This window comes from Mesoplodon bidens, assembly GCF_964165515.1.
Source record: "Mesoplodon bidens genome assembly, chromosome: 14".
Classification (NCBI taxonomy): Eukaryota; Metazoa; Chordata; class Mammalia; order Artiodactyla; family Ziphiidae; genus Mesoplodon; species Mesoplodon bidens.
This window is the reverse complement of record NC_138170.1, coordinates 10,787,200-10,804,910: the sequence shown is the minus strand read 5'-3', so window position 1 is coordinate 10,804,910 and position 17,711 is coordinate 10,787,200. Positions and strand designations below refer to the sequence as shown.

The window sequence follows — 17,711 nt, the reverse complement described above, 5'->3', positions numbered from 1 at the left end:
AAATGCCCCACAATCTAACCACCTGTCACATTTACATCCCCATCCTTCACAGTTATTTTACATGTTATTTCACATACCTCTCTGCTCTGGTCAGTCAACTTCCTCCTTATCTGAACCAACTACAGAAATCTGAGCGACTATTTTACTAATTCTCCCAAAGAAGGCACACACCTCTTACCACTCTAGAAGCACAGGACAGAAATGCATACATATAGTGGGTGCCCTCAGGGTACTAGGAATTAATTTTTTCAAAGAACTCCAGCTGGGAAAGGCTCTTCAAAGTCTTAAAATCTGGGCTTTTATCCCAGCTCTTCCATTTGCTTTCTAGTTCTGTGATCTCAGGCAGGTTACTTAACCAAAGTCTTAGTTTTCACATCTGTGTGTGCCGACCACAATCTCTACCTCACAAGGTATTGCTAAAGACTAAATTAAATAACGTACATGAAGATATCTACTATCAGTACCTATCCCCTGGTAAGCCTTCAATAACGCAGATGCTGAATCTGAGGGCCAGGCCTTGCCACCAAATCTTCTGATTCTCCATTTAAAAGAGCTTCATTTTAGAAAACATAAATAAAAATAAAAACACAAAAGCACTTTAACAGAGGCATTAATAATAAGTTCAGTAATTTAAAATCACTTGAATACAATTACAGACTGGATTAGTTGGCACAGCTTAATAGGTATAGGGTCTGTTTCCCCTCTCAACCCAACCTAACTTGGATGCTAGACCAAGCAAGCTGTTTCATCTAGACTCAGGCAAAAGTGGGTTTGTACCCCCTCCAGATCCAGTGGGGCTCTCTGATCCTGTACCCTCATCTGAGACCTGACTGCAAAGGTCCAGGCTTTCCTCTGTGGACTAGACTGTAATTCAACAAATAATTATCATTACCAACTAAATAATGGAGTTTCATTCTGCTCAGAGCCTAAAACTAATAACGTAATGGGACACATGGCAGAGAAAGCAGAACTCAACTCCTCTTCTGAGAATGATCTTCAGACTGAAAAGGGCAAAACCAATATCGTTTCACAGAAACTGAAGCCCAGTACAAGTGAAGAGACCTGAAGAGCAACTAGCTGCCTAAGTCAGGACTCTGGGTTCCTACAAACAGAAATCTCTTTTGCCCAAGCAAGTTGGACTTAAAAAGAGACACAGGTAACCAGGGGTAGACAGGAGGACAAACGGGTCTCCAAAGATTTCCCCTCCCTTTTCTCGCGACATGTGGTTTTGCTTCCCACAAGAGACCAGATTCTTTCAAGGGCTACGAATCACTCCAGGGCTCACGTATTTCCAGCCCTTCTTTCCATAAGGGCTCCAATGAGAAAGATCCTTGGGAAGGACGTTGAGGTACCCACCCTGGAGCAAACGAAGAAGGTGGCCAAGCCTGGATGGCTCAGGCCCATCCTCACACCATGCAGCACTGTGGCCGAAGTGGACACGGTATCGAGAACACGGCTGATCCTATTCAAACCACATAATTTAAAAAGGAACATCTTCCATCCTGACCACAAAAATATGAGATTTTTATTAAATGCCTTGCTAGTAATTGGTGGCGGGGAGGGGGGGAAGGCGGTTAGTTTGACATGTTTTATTTTTAGGGAATTTGTTCCTAGCTTCTAATCACTGTTGCCTTTTTATAACTTTGTTCACCATTCCTTTTCAATAATTCTAAAAATTCCACCCAAAACATAAATCAAACTATCTGCCTATATTTCAGAACTCAAAACTTAGCTTTTTCATCTTAGACTAAATTTTCTAGCCTTTTTAATTTCCTTCATTTCCTTCCTTAATCTCCTTCCTTCGTTAACGTCTGTCTCTCTACTACAAGGATTTATCCATTACATAGTAAGAACTTTAGAGCCAGTACTTATCTGACCTCACCCACTCAAACCAAATGACTTTTTAAGGTTAAACCCCCCAAATTTTCTCCTGCCAGTATCTTTTTCTCCTCTCATACCCCAGTCATACCTACATAAAAGGCAGTTCCAAACGGCTCACCCAGGACTATCTTAAAATATTCTCTATTTCACTTTTTATAGTCTTACTCCATTTTTTAAAGTCATCATGTTGCCTCACCAGTGTAGATGCTCCATCTAGTGGCAGAAGATTTTCCCCCTTAAAACATTACCAGCCCTGCAATGGCCTGATTTCCTAGCACAGCACAGTGTTTAAGAACAAACTCTTGAGTGATAGCTTTTCCCAAACATCAATTCGCCACTTCCAAGCTGTACATCTGGGGTATGTTACTTAATATTTCTGAATCTTAGTTTCCTCATATGTGAAATGGGAATAATGTACCTGCATCATGGGCTATAAATGTACGTAAAGCTCTCAGCTCAGTGTCTGGAACACGGTCAACACTCCATTAAGTGAGACCTGTATCTTCCTACTCCTGACCTCTCCTTAGTCTAATTTCATCCTATCTAACGAAGGCAAGCAAATCCTCACATACTTTCATCGTTCCCTCCCTTTCCCCCTCATCTCCTTGGAACAAATCCCTGAGGCCTTCCATCACCGGCCTGTCCCCAGCCTGATCTTGTCCTAGTCCCGACAAGGGCAGCCGCTCCAATCCAGTCAGTCCCTGAGAGCCTTTAACAGGAGTCAAGCATTTTCTCAGCTGTTCAGCTCCTTTCTGGGTGCCACAGAAGAACCACACCTCACTGCTCTGCTGCTCTAAATCTTACCCATTCTTCCAAATCAAATTTAAAATATCAACTCCAGAAACCTTTGATTAATCAAGAGCATAATGATCTTCCCTTTCCTTTTTATAGTAAGCAGAGTCCATCCTATGCAAACTTACTTTATCTTGCCTCAGAATCTTTCCAGTTCTTTTATGTGTACAAAAAGCACCCTTACATGAACAAACTAGACCACAATCTTCTAAAGAACTGTATGTTTCACTTTCCACTGTCCCACAGCAAATTTTAGACTCTTTAAAATCTTAGCACTATTTCACACACACACACACACACACACACACACACACACACACGAGTCTAAAGCAATAATTGCTTTTATTGACTTTTCTTAGGAATTAAACTTTAAAGAAGTCAAAGGACTAAGTAACACACTAAATAAAATACACTAAACAGGAGAGAATTCTAGATTTTCTTAAAATAGAGAAGGAATTTAAAAATTATAAAATAAATAATAAAAACACATTTTAAAGAAATTTTACCACAAAACCCAATGGTTGTTGTTATTATATATTATAAACTATGATTATACTACAAGCATCTGGAAATAGTCAACACGTTGAAGCAGAAATCTTCAATAACTTTTTATGTTGGCAATAATTAAAAGCCAGAAAATGTCTTGGTTAACATCATAAACTTCTTTTCTGTGTACATTTTCAGCGAAGTGATGACTAAAGAACTTTAAAAGGAGCACCGAAACATTAAAGGAAAAAATAAATCATTTAAGCATGTCAAAAACTTACTGAAGTTCCTCACTCAACAACCAACCTGCTCATAAAGGAGTCACCGGCTTCTTTACTGTCCTCCTCTCAGCAGGGTGGGAACATGTGTCCATAACATGGTACTCACAGGCCGCTGGATGACATTCCAGTTTATTACTCAAGGCTGTTTGTTGTGTAAAGGCTTGAGCCTTTAAAGGCTTCAGCCACAATGGCTTCAGCTTCATCCTGTTTGTTTACCAGTCCACACAAGTCCACCCAGCCTTTATAGCAGGCGGCCCCGGAAGCTTGCACATATTTACCAGGTGCAAACTAGAAGAGCAGGAAGACTTTACAAGGCAATGGAGTCTTAGACAACAACAGCCAACACAGAGTTCCTCATATGCATGGGAAGCTCATGTACAAGGTCTAGGTAGTTCTAGCAGGGTAACAGCTTCGTTTACAGCTGAGGCTAAGTAGATGCCCCCCCCACCCCAAAAAAGGGGAGAGAATGCACTGGAAAATGTTAGCGAACTGGGCTAAGAGATCCAAGCTTTCTGCTGTGCCCCAGGACTATAATTCAACAAATATCACCAGTATCAACTTAATGATCTTATTTCATATGACAAATCAGAAGAATCGAGAATCCAGGTCACCTAGAACCTAAACTACTTTCACAGGAACATAAAACCTACCAAAAAAAAAAAAGAAATTACTTGAAAAAGCCCTTATAACTTCCAAGTACCTGAAAAATATATTCAAAAGAGAAATGAGTAAATTAAAATATTTAATTAGCAACATTCACCTCAAACACATCCCCCCTAAAACAGTCAGAATATAGATTACTCACTATGTGTTCCCTTGTTATCCAATCTCAAAAAGATACATCCATTTCTAGCACCAACTACATTTAAATGCTTTGTCTCAATGATTAGCCAAACTATGATAACCCTTATGAATATCTATAAAGACTTGCCAGATCAGGAGGAAGACATGTTTAGCAAGTCACCAGTAGCTGGGGGACAAGAGTAAAAGAGGGTTCTGATGATAATTATGACAGGACAAGACATAAGCTAGGAAATGAGGACGTCTGGTCACCCTACCAGTGGCAGAATGCAAAGCTCCTGAATTATTTGCCCAAATGTTCCAAATCCTGGTGGCCAGTAGTCCGCACACTTGAGGTACGACTGCTGAGGCCGTCCCTACCTATTCCCAGAATCTGGGATCTTTTCTCAGACGCTTTCTCTGATTGGCTGCTTTGGAACCGTCAGTTACCCTCACTGTCACGGCATGTTCTGGTCCTGCTGCTCCCCGACACTGGCATAACTGCAGGCAGCCTGGTGGTCAACGCCTCCAGGAACCTCCTGGGGTCTGAACCATCATTAGAAAGCCTTGGTCACTGTCGGCCACCAAAATCCGAAGCTTCCTAAACACCACCAGTAGTTACCTCACCCTAAAGAAACAGAGGGTTCCTCACCCACAGTGATTTAAGACCCCCTCTAAAGTGCCCCCATCACCATTCCAGGAGGTCTTTAAGCAGTACATGCCAACGATCACTTCACGTACCAGCTGACCGCATCCAGCGCCACAGCCCCCAGAAGTCTGAGGCTGAAGCCACTTCCAAAGCTGTGTTCACTCCCCTGCAATTAACAAACAGGCATCACAACCTCAAAGCTATTTCAGAGAACACTTGCTGCCCTCCCAGCCTCTGCTGGCAACGGCCATCACTGACCCCAAAAGGAGGTTGCTGCCGCCAACACCACTCCTCTGCCTCTTGGGCTGAGGCGAAGCCCACGGTGCCGTGGGAGTGGTGAGAGCTCTCCAAAAGGTCACTAACACTTCTGAAGGCACAGCTACCCCAACAGTCCCCAGAGCCCCACCACTCACAGTCCTGTCACACCGTACCTACCGGTTAACCACATCTCCTTACGAGCATCTAGTGCTCACTGAGGCTGCCTCGAGCCTAGCTGTTCAATACGACTGCTCTGTAGGATTCTTTTTAACAGACTTGCCCACGAGTTAGAGCCACTCTCTGGATTCCACGAGTTTCTACGTTACAGCTGCTGTTCTCATGTATACATACGGAGCAGCTCATAAGACTGGTTTTACGACAAACAGCTCTCCCCAAAAGTTCTTCCTACCCTCCCGGAAGTTTACAATGTGTGAACAAAAATGTCCATAACCAGTCACAAACTCCCCAGTGTTTGACTATTTCAAACTCCTCTGAAAGAGTCAGAGGTATCACACAGTAACCTTGGGCCACTTCTCTCAGTCGCCACTAGGACTATGAACGCCAAGGGCAAAACAGGCCCAGTGCTAAAAGTGAAAACTGCTTACAAGTAAACCACCAAGTTAAAGATTTAAGAGATGTCACAAGAGCAACTATATTCCAATGAACATTAAAAAAGAAAAATCACCCAATACAAGTGACGGGCCTTGCTAGCTAGCAACCAACCCACTCACACAGAAAGCAACACTGGAGAAAAGTGACGAGCATGCTCACAGGAAGACAACAAGAGTTAAGATGCTGCAGGGGAGACAGATGTAATCATCCCATCCTCATCCTCCCATAACAGAGGCAGAGTCCTGGCCTGGGAATTACTCAGGAAGTAGGAAAAGTTACTTCTATAAACAAACTCCCTCATAGTGAGTTAAAATTTCTTGGAAATTTACTCATCAGGACACTAGGAGCGGTAATCATTTAAGCAAATGGGTAAAAAAACAAGGTTGTAAAAAGAGGTTTTTGGTTTGTTTTCTTTTTGTTTTTTAAATAACAGCAACAGGGAACTTTAAGAATAACATAGTAAAACCAGATCTGCAGAAGTTTATTAAAAGCAAGGATAAAAGAAACAACATAAAATAATCTGAGAAAGCTAATGTTATTGAAGCAGTGACAGGAGATGAAGGATGATGCTAAAGCACACCAGACACTCCCCTCAACACCATACCTTATCAATGGCTTTTCCAACCCGAGAAACACTGCTGTGGATGTCTTTGTGGTCTGAGGCCAATTTTTGAACAGTATCCTTTATTCTCTTACAGCACTGTGTCAAAACAAGTGAAAGCGTCCCTGATAATTCAGCATCTTGACCTATAAAAAAGAAAGAAAGGAAGAAGATTGGTTATTCCCAAAAGCAAATCCAAAGATGCCAAGTTACAAATTGGCCCTTTGGAACATGAAAGATGGAAGTAAAGTGAAGAAAAATCAGTGTCTGCTTTGAACAGATGGTCACATTCATAGATAATATTTTTCAAGTGAATTCTAAGAAAGCTATTTTAATTTTTTATCATTTGGAATAAATTTTAAAATTTTACTATGAAATAAACCACTTTTGTAATTACTAAAATCAGGAGACAATAATACTTGAAGGCATTTTCCAGAAACTATGCCTCCATGAATAAACTCACTTATTCAATCCACTTAAACTGTCCAAGTCATTCTCACATTTTGATTATTACTAAATGTCCTAAAGAGAGATAAATCTAAATGCTTTATGTTCTACATAAAGAAGAAAAAACAAACTTCTTTGGATACCATGATGAAAACAGTGAAAAGAGAAACACGGCAGAAAAGAGTTAACATATCCCCACCTGTAAGCACTAGTGAGCCATTCTTAACCAGTTAGGGAGTAGGAACCCTCCTGAAATCCAAGTTCCCAGATGCCAGTCAAGGGTCAACCTTGCAAGCAGGCCTGGAACCGGAGGGTTCCTACCACCCTAACTGGTTAAGAATGGCTCACTGTGCCTCAACTGTTTGTATAATGTGGTTTGTGCTGAACTACTTTTCTTCTTGGCATCCCTGCAATTTCGGTATCTGCTAGACAGAGGGTGCCTGTATGACAAGTACCCAGTAAACACCTGAATACTGTGTCTCTAAAGGAGCTTCCCTGGTAGGTAACACTTCACACTTGTTAGGATTTGATGTTAGAGGAATTAAGCGTGCCCTGTGTGACTCCGCTGGGAGAGGACTCTTGGAAGCTTTCTCCTGGTTTCCTCTGGACTCTGCCCCATGTGACTTTTCCCTTGGCTGATTTTTGCCTTGTATCTTTTTGCTGTAATAAATGTTAGCCATAAGTATGGGTATGACTACCTGCTGAGTCCAGTGCATCCTCCTGGTAATCACTAGAACCTAAAGGTAGTCTTGGGGACCCTGACACGTGCAATTAATCAACTGGAAGTCACTACAGTTTATATCCTCTTTCCCTGTGTTACTTCCTCAGGAAATAGGGAGGAGGAAGAGAAAGAGAAGAACCAAGAGAGAACAAATTCAGTAATACTTGTCAATTACCCCATAGATCTACACATCCATACCTGTAAGCAACAGACCTGGCTCCTGAAATCCTGCTCATACTGGTGGTTCTTAAACTTTAATTTATATCAGAAATTTGGCTGCGCTAAGACCCAGCGCAGCCAAGTTAAAAAAAAAAAAAAAAAGCCTGAAAGTACAGTAGCCTTAGGATGTTTATTCATTCAACAGCTATTTATTGAGCACTCAATTATGTGACAGGTATAGAAGTGTAAGGCAAAAATCTCCGCCCTAAAACTTACTTTCTGGTGAGGAAGCTAAACACAAAGTTAGTCAATTATACAGTATGACAAAAAAGGATACGTGCCACTGGCAGGGGTCGGGGGAAGCCGAGTAAAACAAGTGGGGAGTGTATGTGGCTTGAGCAATTGTAATCTTAAACAGGTGGACATCGTAGGCCTCACTGAGAAAGTGACATCTGGGCAAAGACTTGAAAGAAGCGAGGGAATTAGCCACGTGGATACCTCGGGGGGTGAAGGGTAGGAGAATATGCCACCCCAAAACAGCTTCTTTGGCGTAAGAATGATTTTGAGCTGATTATTCTGAGAAATAGCAGACACAGAAGCTCTGAGAACAGAGTACAAGTTACCCTTTGGTAAAGGAAATTTAAACTTATAAAACAAATCTCCATTCGTAAGGGTATCTCCCTCTCTGTACCAGGCAGAGAAGAATGACTCTAAACCTCTAAAGAAATTTTTTTTTATCATGATGACAGCTCAGACTTAGATCTGTATAACATATATTCTCAGCCAAGAACTTGCAAGGGTAGAAAGAAAATTATTTTTCCTCCCCTACAGAGGAAAGCATTCCAGACTGAGGGGGACAAAGCCCTATTGCAGAAATATACCTAGATTATTCAAGAAATAGCAAAGAGGCCAGTGTGGCTAAAGTAGATTTCTGGCAAAGGAAATCAGTAGGAGAGGAAGCCCAGGAGACCAGGGCGGGGGTCCTGATCTTGTAGGGCCTTTCTGGTACTGTAAAGTCTTTGCCTTTTACTTTCTTTGAGGGATAGGAATGCCCATTGCAAAGTTCTGAGCAGAACAGCTACATAAACTGACCTAACATTTTAATACAGTCATTCTGGCTGATGATAGGAGTACAAGACAGAAGCCGGGCAATGAGTCAGGAGGCTGTGGCCGCAATCCAGATGAGAACAGTGGCTCAGCCCAGGGTGTTAGGTGTGGAGGTGGTGAGAAGTGGTCGGATTCCGGACATATTCTGAGGGCAAAGCCAACATGATTTTGCCTGGGTATGAGGGAAGGAAAGGACTCACAGATGACTCCAAGGTTTTCACCCCAAGTCAACCAGAAAGACAAAGCTGTCTTCAATTCAGATGAAAAAGATTAAAGGCTGAGCAGTTATGAGGGGGAGGGAGACATAAAAGAGTTCAGTTTGGGGCTTGTGAAAGCTGAGATGTTGAGTAGTCACCCCAGTGCATATGTGTAAAAGTGAGTCGGATATATAAACCTGGAGTTCAAGAATAAGGTCAAGGTTGGATACAAATTTGTGAGTTACTGGCATACATACACATAAGATACTAAATGAAATCAACAAGAGAGAGCCGGGGCAGACACACAGAAGTGATAAAAGGAGGGAGAGTCCTGGGAACTCCAAGTTTATGAGACCAAGACAAAGTAGAACTGGAAGAGGGGACTAACAAAGACTACTGAAATACTAACTCTGGTGTGGGAGGAAAATCAGGAAATATGGTGTTCAGAAAGCCAAGTGAAGAAAATGTGCCAAGGAGGAGGGAGTAACCAACTGCGTTAAATGTGCTGCTATGTATCAAGTAAGATGTGGACTGAGAGCTGACCACTGACCTACAGTACAGAAGTAATCAGTGACCAGGACAAGAATAGTTTTTCCAGAGTTTTAAGAAAAGAAATCTCAAAGACGGTAGGGACTGTGAAGAGGGAATATAATAAGTCTGGCTCAATGACAACCACTGAGAGAAGTAAAAAGATAAGTAAACTGGAGATAGTGCCCGTAAGGTACCCAATCCAATGTGGGGTGGCCAAAATAGAAACTACCCTTACTTCTAAATACAACTGCACAAAGTATATATCAGGTGCTTCCAATTTCTAATAACACAGTTTAGGCTAAGAGAATACTTGGTAATCCAGGAAAATTTTAAAATCTGTCTAAAAGGTGTCCCATACATACTTGGGGCCAAAAGAATCTAACTGCTTCAGTAAGCTCTGCTCTGACCATTTCTGGTCTTTCTGTATCTAAACCTTATCTAAGGTCAATGGCTTTATCTTCTCTATGAACTTCTCTGCCCACACAGACTCACTCAGTCTTCTCAGTTCCTAATGAATTCTGTTCTCTCCACCACTCCTCTGGCACGGAATCATACACTATTTAACGATTTCATGTATATATGCCACCATCAATCTCAACTAGATGTAAGACCCAAAGGGAAGACAAGTTCTTATTGTAAACTGTATACTCCACAGTCTTATATGCCTTGCACATCTGCAGGCACTATTAATATAAGTATTTGGATTGATGGTAAGTAAAGGGGGGAAAGTTAAAAAGAAAGTCATATTGAACAAATGGTGCTGGGATAACGAGCTATCCATATGCAAAAGAATCATACCATAGAGAAAAATTAAATCAAAATGGAATGAAGACTGAAATGTAAGAGCTGAAACTGTCGAATTCTTGGAAGAAAGTGGGTGTATTCTTGATCCTGGATTGGGCAATGGTTTCTGAGATATGACACCAAAAGCAAAAGCAACCAAAGAAAAAATAATTAAATTGGACTTCATCAAAACTAAATTTTTGTGCTTCACACAATACCAAGAAAATGAAAAGAGAACCCACAGAATGGGTGAAAATACCTGCAAATCATATACCAGATAAGGGTCTAGTATCTAGAATACACAAAGAACTCTTACAACTTATCAATATTAAGATGAATAACCCAATTAAAAAATGGGCAAAGAATCTGAATAGACATTTTTTCCAAATAAGATGTACTGGGAATTCCCTGCTGGTCCAGCGGCTAGAACTCGGTGCTTTCACTGCCGTGGCCCGGGTTCAATCCCTGGTCAGGGAACTAACATCCCACAAGCTGTGTAGTGCAGTCAAAAAAAAAAAAAAAAAAAAGATATACAAATAAGCACAGGAAAAGGTCCTCAACATCTTTAATCAACAGGGAAATGCAAACCAAAACTACAGTGAAAGGGACTTCCCTGGTGGCACAGTGGTTAAGAATCCGCCTGCCAATGCAGGGGACGCAGGTTTGATCCCTGGTCCGGGAAGATCCCACATGCTGCGGAGCCACTAAGCCCGTGAGCCACAACTGAGCCCAAGTGCCACAAATACTGAATGAAGACTGCGTGCCTAGAACCCATGCTCCTCAACAAGAGAAGCCACTGCAATGAGAAGCTGGCACCCCAAGGAAGAGTAGTCCCCGCTCGCCACAACTAGAGAAAGCCTGTGCGCAGCAATGAAGACCCAACACAGCCAAAAATAAATAAATAAATAAATAAATAAAATTTGTTTAAAAAAAAAACTACAGTGAGAAACTAGTTCACATCCACTGGGATAGCTCTAACAAAAAAGATGGGCAACAACAAGTGTTGGCAAGAATATAGAGACTCAGACCCACATCCATTGCTGATGGAATGTAAAATGGTGCAAAAGCGGTAGAAAACATTCCTCAGAAAGTTAAACAAAGTTACCACATGACCCAAGAATTCCACTCCGAGGTATACACCCAAGAGAAATGAAAACGTATGTCCGTACACGAACTTATACATGTTCATAGCAGCATTTAATGGCTCCAAAATGGAAGCAATCCAAATGTCCAAATGATGAATGGATAAACAAAATGTGGCAAATCCATATGACAGAGTATTATTCAGCTATAAAAAGGAATGCTGATATATGCTACAACATGGAGGAACCTTGAAAACATTAAGTGAAATAAGCCAGACACAAAAGGCCACAAATTCTTTAATTCTACTTCTATGAAATGTCCAGATAGGCAAGGAGGTTCGTGGTTGCCAGGGGGTGGGGGAAGGGTGGAATAGAGAGTGACTGTTAGTGATATGAGGTTTCTTCTGGGAGTGATGAAAATGTTCTGGAATTAGATAACGGTTATGGCTGCACAACTCTGAATGTACTAAAAGCTAGTGAAATACACACTTTAAAAGGGTGATTTTTATGGTATGAGAACTTTAACTCAATTTTTAAAAAAAACTAAAAAATGCAAACCATAACTCCTATCCATCCAGACATGTTTGTTTCTACAGTCAGTAGACAACAAAGTAAGCAGAAGGTTAAGGAACAGAAAAGCAGAGCCCAAGCTGGGGAGAGGGCATTTGGAATTTACCAGCTGAACTTCTACGCCCCATCCTTGAAATCCATCGATATTTTTGAATCTTAGCAACTTAGTTTGCTAAGTTTATAAATGATAGATACTAGTAATATAAGGTCAATTAATTAACACTGAGAGAGTCTTCAGTATGCCCCAAGGAAAAATAATTTCTACAAAGTATTTGGAAGCACAAGAAAAGTATAATGGAATAATCTGAAAGAGAACCCTGGGAAAGCCCTGTTAAGAGAAAAGGATTCCACTAATGCATTTTCAAATGGATTCAGTGGAAAGCAGCCAAAGGTAAAAAACAGGTTTGAAAATCACTCTAATAACAAACTCACTGAGACCAAACTTCTAAGTCCTAAAGGGAATGTCCTCATGTTCTTTTGATTTATTTGTCTGAAAACAAAACCTGCTTCAAGGAGAACCATTCTGTGAAAGAAATCTAACTGGCTTCAGTTCCTAGGAGGAAAGCTGGGCAGTTACTGTGACAGCCATCTTTACCATAAGTAAACCAGATATGAAGGTGAACGCTGGATTCCAGGTTTGCCACTGGAGTGGCCACTTTTTACCCAGGATGGAGTCCCGTGCCAACTGTGTCTGGCAATGCGATAAACCTCCCTGTACTCAGAACCCATACACAAACATGAAAGAAATCGTTCTGAGACAGTGCGCACCACTTAGTCACCACGAGTACTTTTTTTTTTCTAATACTTTATTTTTTGAGAGCAGTTTTATGTTTACAACAAATTGCGAGCAGGCACTGAGATTTCCCATATATACGTTGTCCCTCTACGTGTACAGCTTAATGGCTCATTGCTTTTTATTTAGTCCACTGTCTGGATATAAGCACACTTTCCCTATCCATACACCTACTGAGGGACATCTTGGTTGTTTCCAAGTTCTGGCAATTATGAATAAAGCTGCTATAAACATCCATGTGCAGGTTTTTGTGTGGACCTAAGTTTCAACTCCTTTGGGTAAACACCAAGGAGCCCTGATTGCCGCATCTTATGGTAAGAGTAATGTTTAGTTTTGTAAGAAACCACCAAACTGTCCTCCAAAGTGGCTGTACCAGAAAAGTACTTCTTTTTTTTTCAGGTCACTTTTATTATTAGACTTGATTCAACAGGCAAAATAATTAGCATGTCAGTAAGAGATTTTATATCCAAACAAAGAACCAACACACATGGTTGGTCTAAGTTAAAGATAATTTTTCTTTTAGTGCAATAGAATAGTACCTTTTATAAACAACTTTTAAGCATGATATTCTCAGAAATTGGAATAGGCATGGTCTCCTCCAAAATCAGACATCTGCCAAACTAAATTGAACATATTTGAGTTAACTCCTAAATTGTTTTTATAGAGCCCAGCGAAGACTTCAAGCTCTGCCCTCAGCTTCACTGCCTAGCCATTTCAGGATTTACGTCCATTAGTTTCACGGAAACTGTAAAATAGAAAAATATGTGTTTGCATAGCTTCCTGTACTTCTCTATCAGGGTTTCACACTACATTGTAAATATTTATTTGTCTATCACCCCCATTACTTGAAATTACTTGAAGGTAGAAAATATGAGTGTTTCATCTCCAGCGTTTAGCATGGCAACCAGCACATATCAGGCATTCAATAACTATTTACTGAATGAACAGAAAAATAACAGATCGTGTATTACACAGTCTCAATTTCAAGCCCAGCCCTGGAGACTCTGGCACTACCAACAGTGTGAACCGACGCCCTCTCGCTGCCAACCGTCCACGTTTCGCTGCTCGCTGCTCTCCTGCTCTCTCCCAGGATGCTGAGGCTGGACTACTCCCAAGAGCACTGCACCCTGAATGTTCCAGACACCAGATAAATACACCAATCAATACACACACCAATTTTCAAATAAAACACATTCACAAAGTAGAGTCCCCCCAGTTATAAGTTCGTTCTCTTTCCAAAAAACGACACCCCCTCAAAAAAACCCTTACACATGTAGGTGAAGACTTGGAATAAGAACTCACAAGCTTGTGTTTTGAGCCACAGTTTCCTTGTTTGTAAAAGAAAATCATCCCAAAGCTTGCCAAAGAAATGAAATACTTCTCAACTTTAGTACATAATGTGTTTCTATAAAAGTGTACCCAAAGTCAGGATGTAGGAAGGTAGAACAAATTGCACATTAAAAAGGGTATTTGGTTCCCACAAAGCAAAAAATTATAAAATTCCGGGCTTCCCTGGTGGCGCAGTGGTTGAGAGTCCGCCTGCCGATGCAGGGGACACGGGTTTGTGCCCCGGTCCGGGAAGAGCCCACGTGCTGTGGAGCCCGTGAGCCATGGCCGCTGAGCCTGCGCGTCTGGAGCCTGTGCTCCACAACGGGAGAGGCCACAACAGTGAGAGGCCCACGTACCGCAAAAAAAAAAAATATATTTATATATATATAATTCCTAATTTAATTTGGTTTTACAAATAACTTTTAATACAGTTTGATCATTTTGCTCATATATTTGTTCCATTATTTTCCTGTATTACTCGTCACATGGCTTAAAACAGCCATGTGAACAACTTTGTGACATGATTTACTCATCATTTTGGTCCACCTAATACAAGCAAGTCAATGATATCATTAAGACTGAAAACTAAGCTTGCATCCCTACTCAGTGTTTGCATTTTCAATTTTGTTTGCCACTTATTTTTATGGTAGCCCAGGGAAAAAAACACAAAAAATTACACCCACACAGTTAAGAAAGTGTTGTTGAAACTGAACAGCTGGTTGGTAGGTAGCTCTACAAATGCCATCAGTAGATATGTCTGTTCATCAGTAGATAATGAAAAGTTCTAATTTGGTCCATAAAAGGCAGTTTAGAGGTATCAACTACACCACAAAGTACATGCTGCCTAAGAGTCAAACACATGAGAGATGAGACTCATGATAATTGAGACCACTCTATAAAAGATGGTGAGGCACAACATAGAAAGGTATTGCTATGATGACAATTATTAACATTTCCCAAAAAGCTGAAAACCTCACCACCTAGGATTAGGACATTTTGGTAGAAATAAATAAGACTCCTCAGAAATCACTAAGACTTGACTTAACGTTTTTATGAATATTGTGGAGGCAGGAAAAAATTTAAATATTCAAGTTTATAAATAATACATATATGGCATTTGAGCTCTTCTGAGTTATTAAAAGTTAACTCCGCTTTCATAAAATGGACAGAGATTTTAAATTTGGAATTAAGGGGAAAGCAAAATGGCACACAAGTTTTAATACAGATAAACAGAAAGAAATCCATTTACTAAACATAATCCTAACTGTACCTAAATGAAAACTCAGACCTCACAGAACTATACTCCAGAATTCATTCTAGATTAGTTCCTTTAAAAAATAATTAAAGAGGGGCGCTTCCCTGCCAGTGCAGTGGTTAAGAATCCTCCTGCCAGTGCAGGGGACACAAGTTCGAGCCCTGGTTGGGAAGATCCCACATGCCGCAGAGCAATTAAGCCCGTGCTCCGCAACTACTGAGCCTGTGCTCTAGAGCCTGTGAGCCACAACTACTGAGCCCGCGTTCCACAACTACTGAAGCCCGCACACTTAGGCCCCATGCTCCACAACAAGAGAAGCCACCACAATGAGAAGCACGTGCACCACAATGAAGAGTAGCCCCTGCTTGCCGCAACTAGAGAAAGCCTGCGCACAGCAACGAAGATCCAACACGGCCAAAAACAAATAAATAAAATAAATTTATTTTTTAAAAAAAGGGGGAGGGAGAAATCACAACATTAAGAGTCAATGAACATTTGAGTGCTGAATGCCTTGTCAGCAGCGTTGAGGGTACGGATTAAGTGTTCTATACAAATTAAGAAATTTAGGATGGGGAAGAATTCCCTGGTGGTCCAGTGGTTAGGACTCGGCACTTTCACTGCCGGGGCCCGGGTTCGATCCCTGATCAGGGAACTAAGATCCCAAAAGCCCAAACCGAACCAAACCAAATTAAAATAAAATGAAATATTATCTCAGTAAGCATGACTAAAAACAAAAAAGCTTAAAAAGAAAAAAAGAAATTTAGGATGGGAATAAAAGGGAATGAAGGATAAGAGTCCAAGACTGATTCTAAAGAAGTTGTTGACAAGGTGAACATGGATGTGCTTACAAAATGTTAAAATAGAAAAATTTGAAACTCTAAAAGGTAAAGCTGGTATTAAAAATAATAATAAAAGGGCTACTTCATACCGTGAGTAGCAAACTACACTGTGGCCTATTGACGTTCTGAGCTTCTTATGAGCTACCTCAGCACCTAGAACACAGCAGCTGCTCAACAGAGATTTACTCAGAGGAAAAGGAAAAGGCACAAAGAGAAAACACTCATTTTTTTTTCTAGAGGCAGTACATCCTGAAAACAAAACAAACTTTTTGGTATATTAATAGCTGGCAAATGTACAAAGTAAAGGATAGTATTTGTTGGTCAACCTCTGACCTTTCTGAACAGAAAGGTAGATTCACAGATAGGTGTTCTGATCCACTGCACCAAATCACAGCCTAGTGGGCTGCAAAACCAACCACAAGCGAAAACAAAAACACAAAAATTTATCTTTAAGAGCTAAGTGACATGGTACAGACTAACAGCGCTCCTGGAGCAGAGAGCAAGACCAACATGATGGGCACAAGTTTGAACGGTGACGCTCTACAGTAGCCTGTGAGGCAAGAACTACCCAGAGAAGAAGAGGAGGAGGATGCAGGCACAAGTTTTTAAATGTCTGCTAGATATATATATATATATATATATATTTTTTTTTTGCGGTACGCAGGCCTCTCACTATTGTGGCCTCTCCCGCTGCGGAGCACAGGCTCCGGACGCGCAGGCTCAGCGGCCATGGCTCATGGGCCCAGCCGCTCCGCAGCATGTGGGATCTTCCCGGACCGGGGCACGAACCCGCGTCCCCTGCATCGGCAGGCGGACTCTCAACCACTGCGCCACCAAGGAAGCCCCTCTGCTAGATATTTTTAGAGAGCCTGTTCGCTCCGTTCAAATTAGAAATATAGAGAATTAATCTCTAGACATCTATTTATCTCTGAAATGAATAGGTGAACCAGATAGGGCTTCTTTTAGCATTTGAATGTGGGTTTCACATTTAAAAATCAAACCCAAATTTCTACCTTCCCCTCTCCTAAACCTCCCATTTTCCTCCTGGTTCTATAATTGTCTACCTGTCATTCATGCTCAGACCTTAGATTAGCCTTTGATTTTTCCAGCCCTTCTCTCCTACTCTGCACCAAGTCCTGGTAACTCCTTCCCTCGGGAGAGCCCGCGCATGGGTCTCCATGTCTACCACCACTACCCCAAAACAGGTGCCTATTTCATCAGATCGAGGTTGACAATAAACCTTAACTAGGCTTCTTGCCTCGAGTGAAACCTCACTCCCAACTCCGATCAACTTAAATGCTAACTGGTCTCAGATCATGTCCCTGTCCCTTCCCTGATCAAAATGCACCCCCCTCCCCTGCCCCAAGTCATTCAGTATCTTCCCAGGCTACCGCCCTCCCTGAGAGCCATGACTCTATAAAACCTGATTCCAATTTAATTTTCATTCTTTTTACTCGTATCTCCCCACTCTGGCCCTTCACTGTTCCCAGGACGCCTCTTGTACTCTCACTCCTCCGCACCTTTGTTCTCGCCAACCTCTCTCCTGGCCCCCCGCCCT

The 17,711-nt window shown here is 41.4% G+C and overlaps 1 protein-coding gene across 1 annotated transcript in view; it reads right to left on the bottom strand.

Moving 5' to 3' along the window:
- Positions 1-17,711, bottom strand: part of RMND5A (required for meiotic nuclear division 5 homolog A) — a 50,111-nt gene that overhangs the window by 23,482 nt on the left and 8,918 nt on the right. Inside the window, exon 2 of the mRNA XM_081254455.1 lies at positions 6,344-6,486. Within this exon, the coding sequence (XP_081110581.1) occupies positions 6,344-6,486 (143 nt within the window). The remainder of the gene's footprint in view (positions 1-6,343; positions 6,487-17,711) is intronic.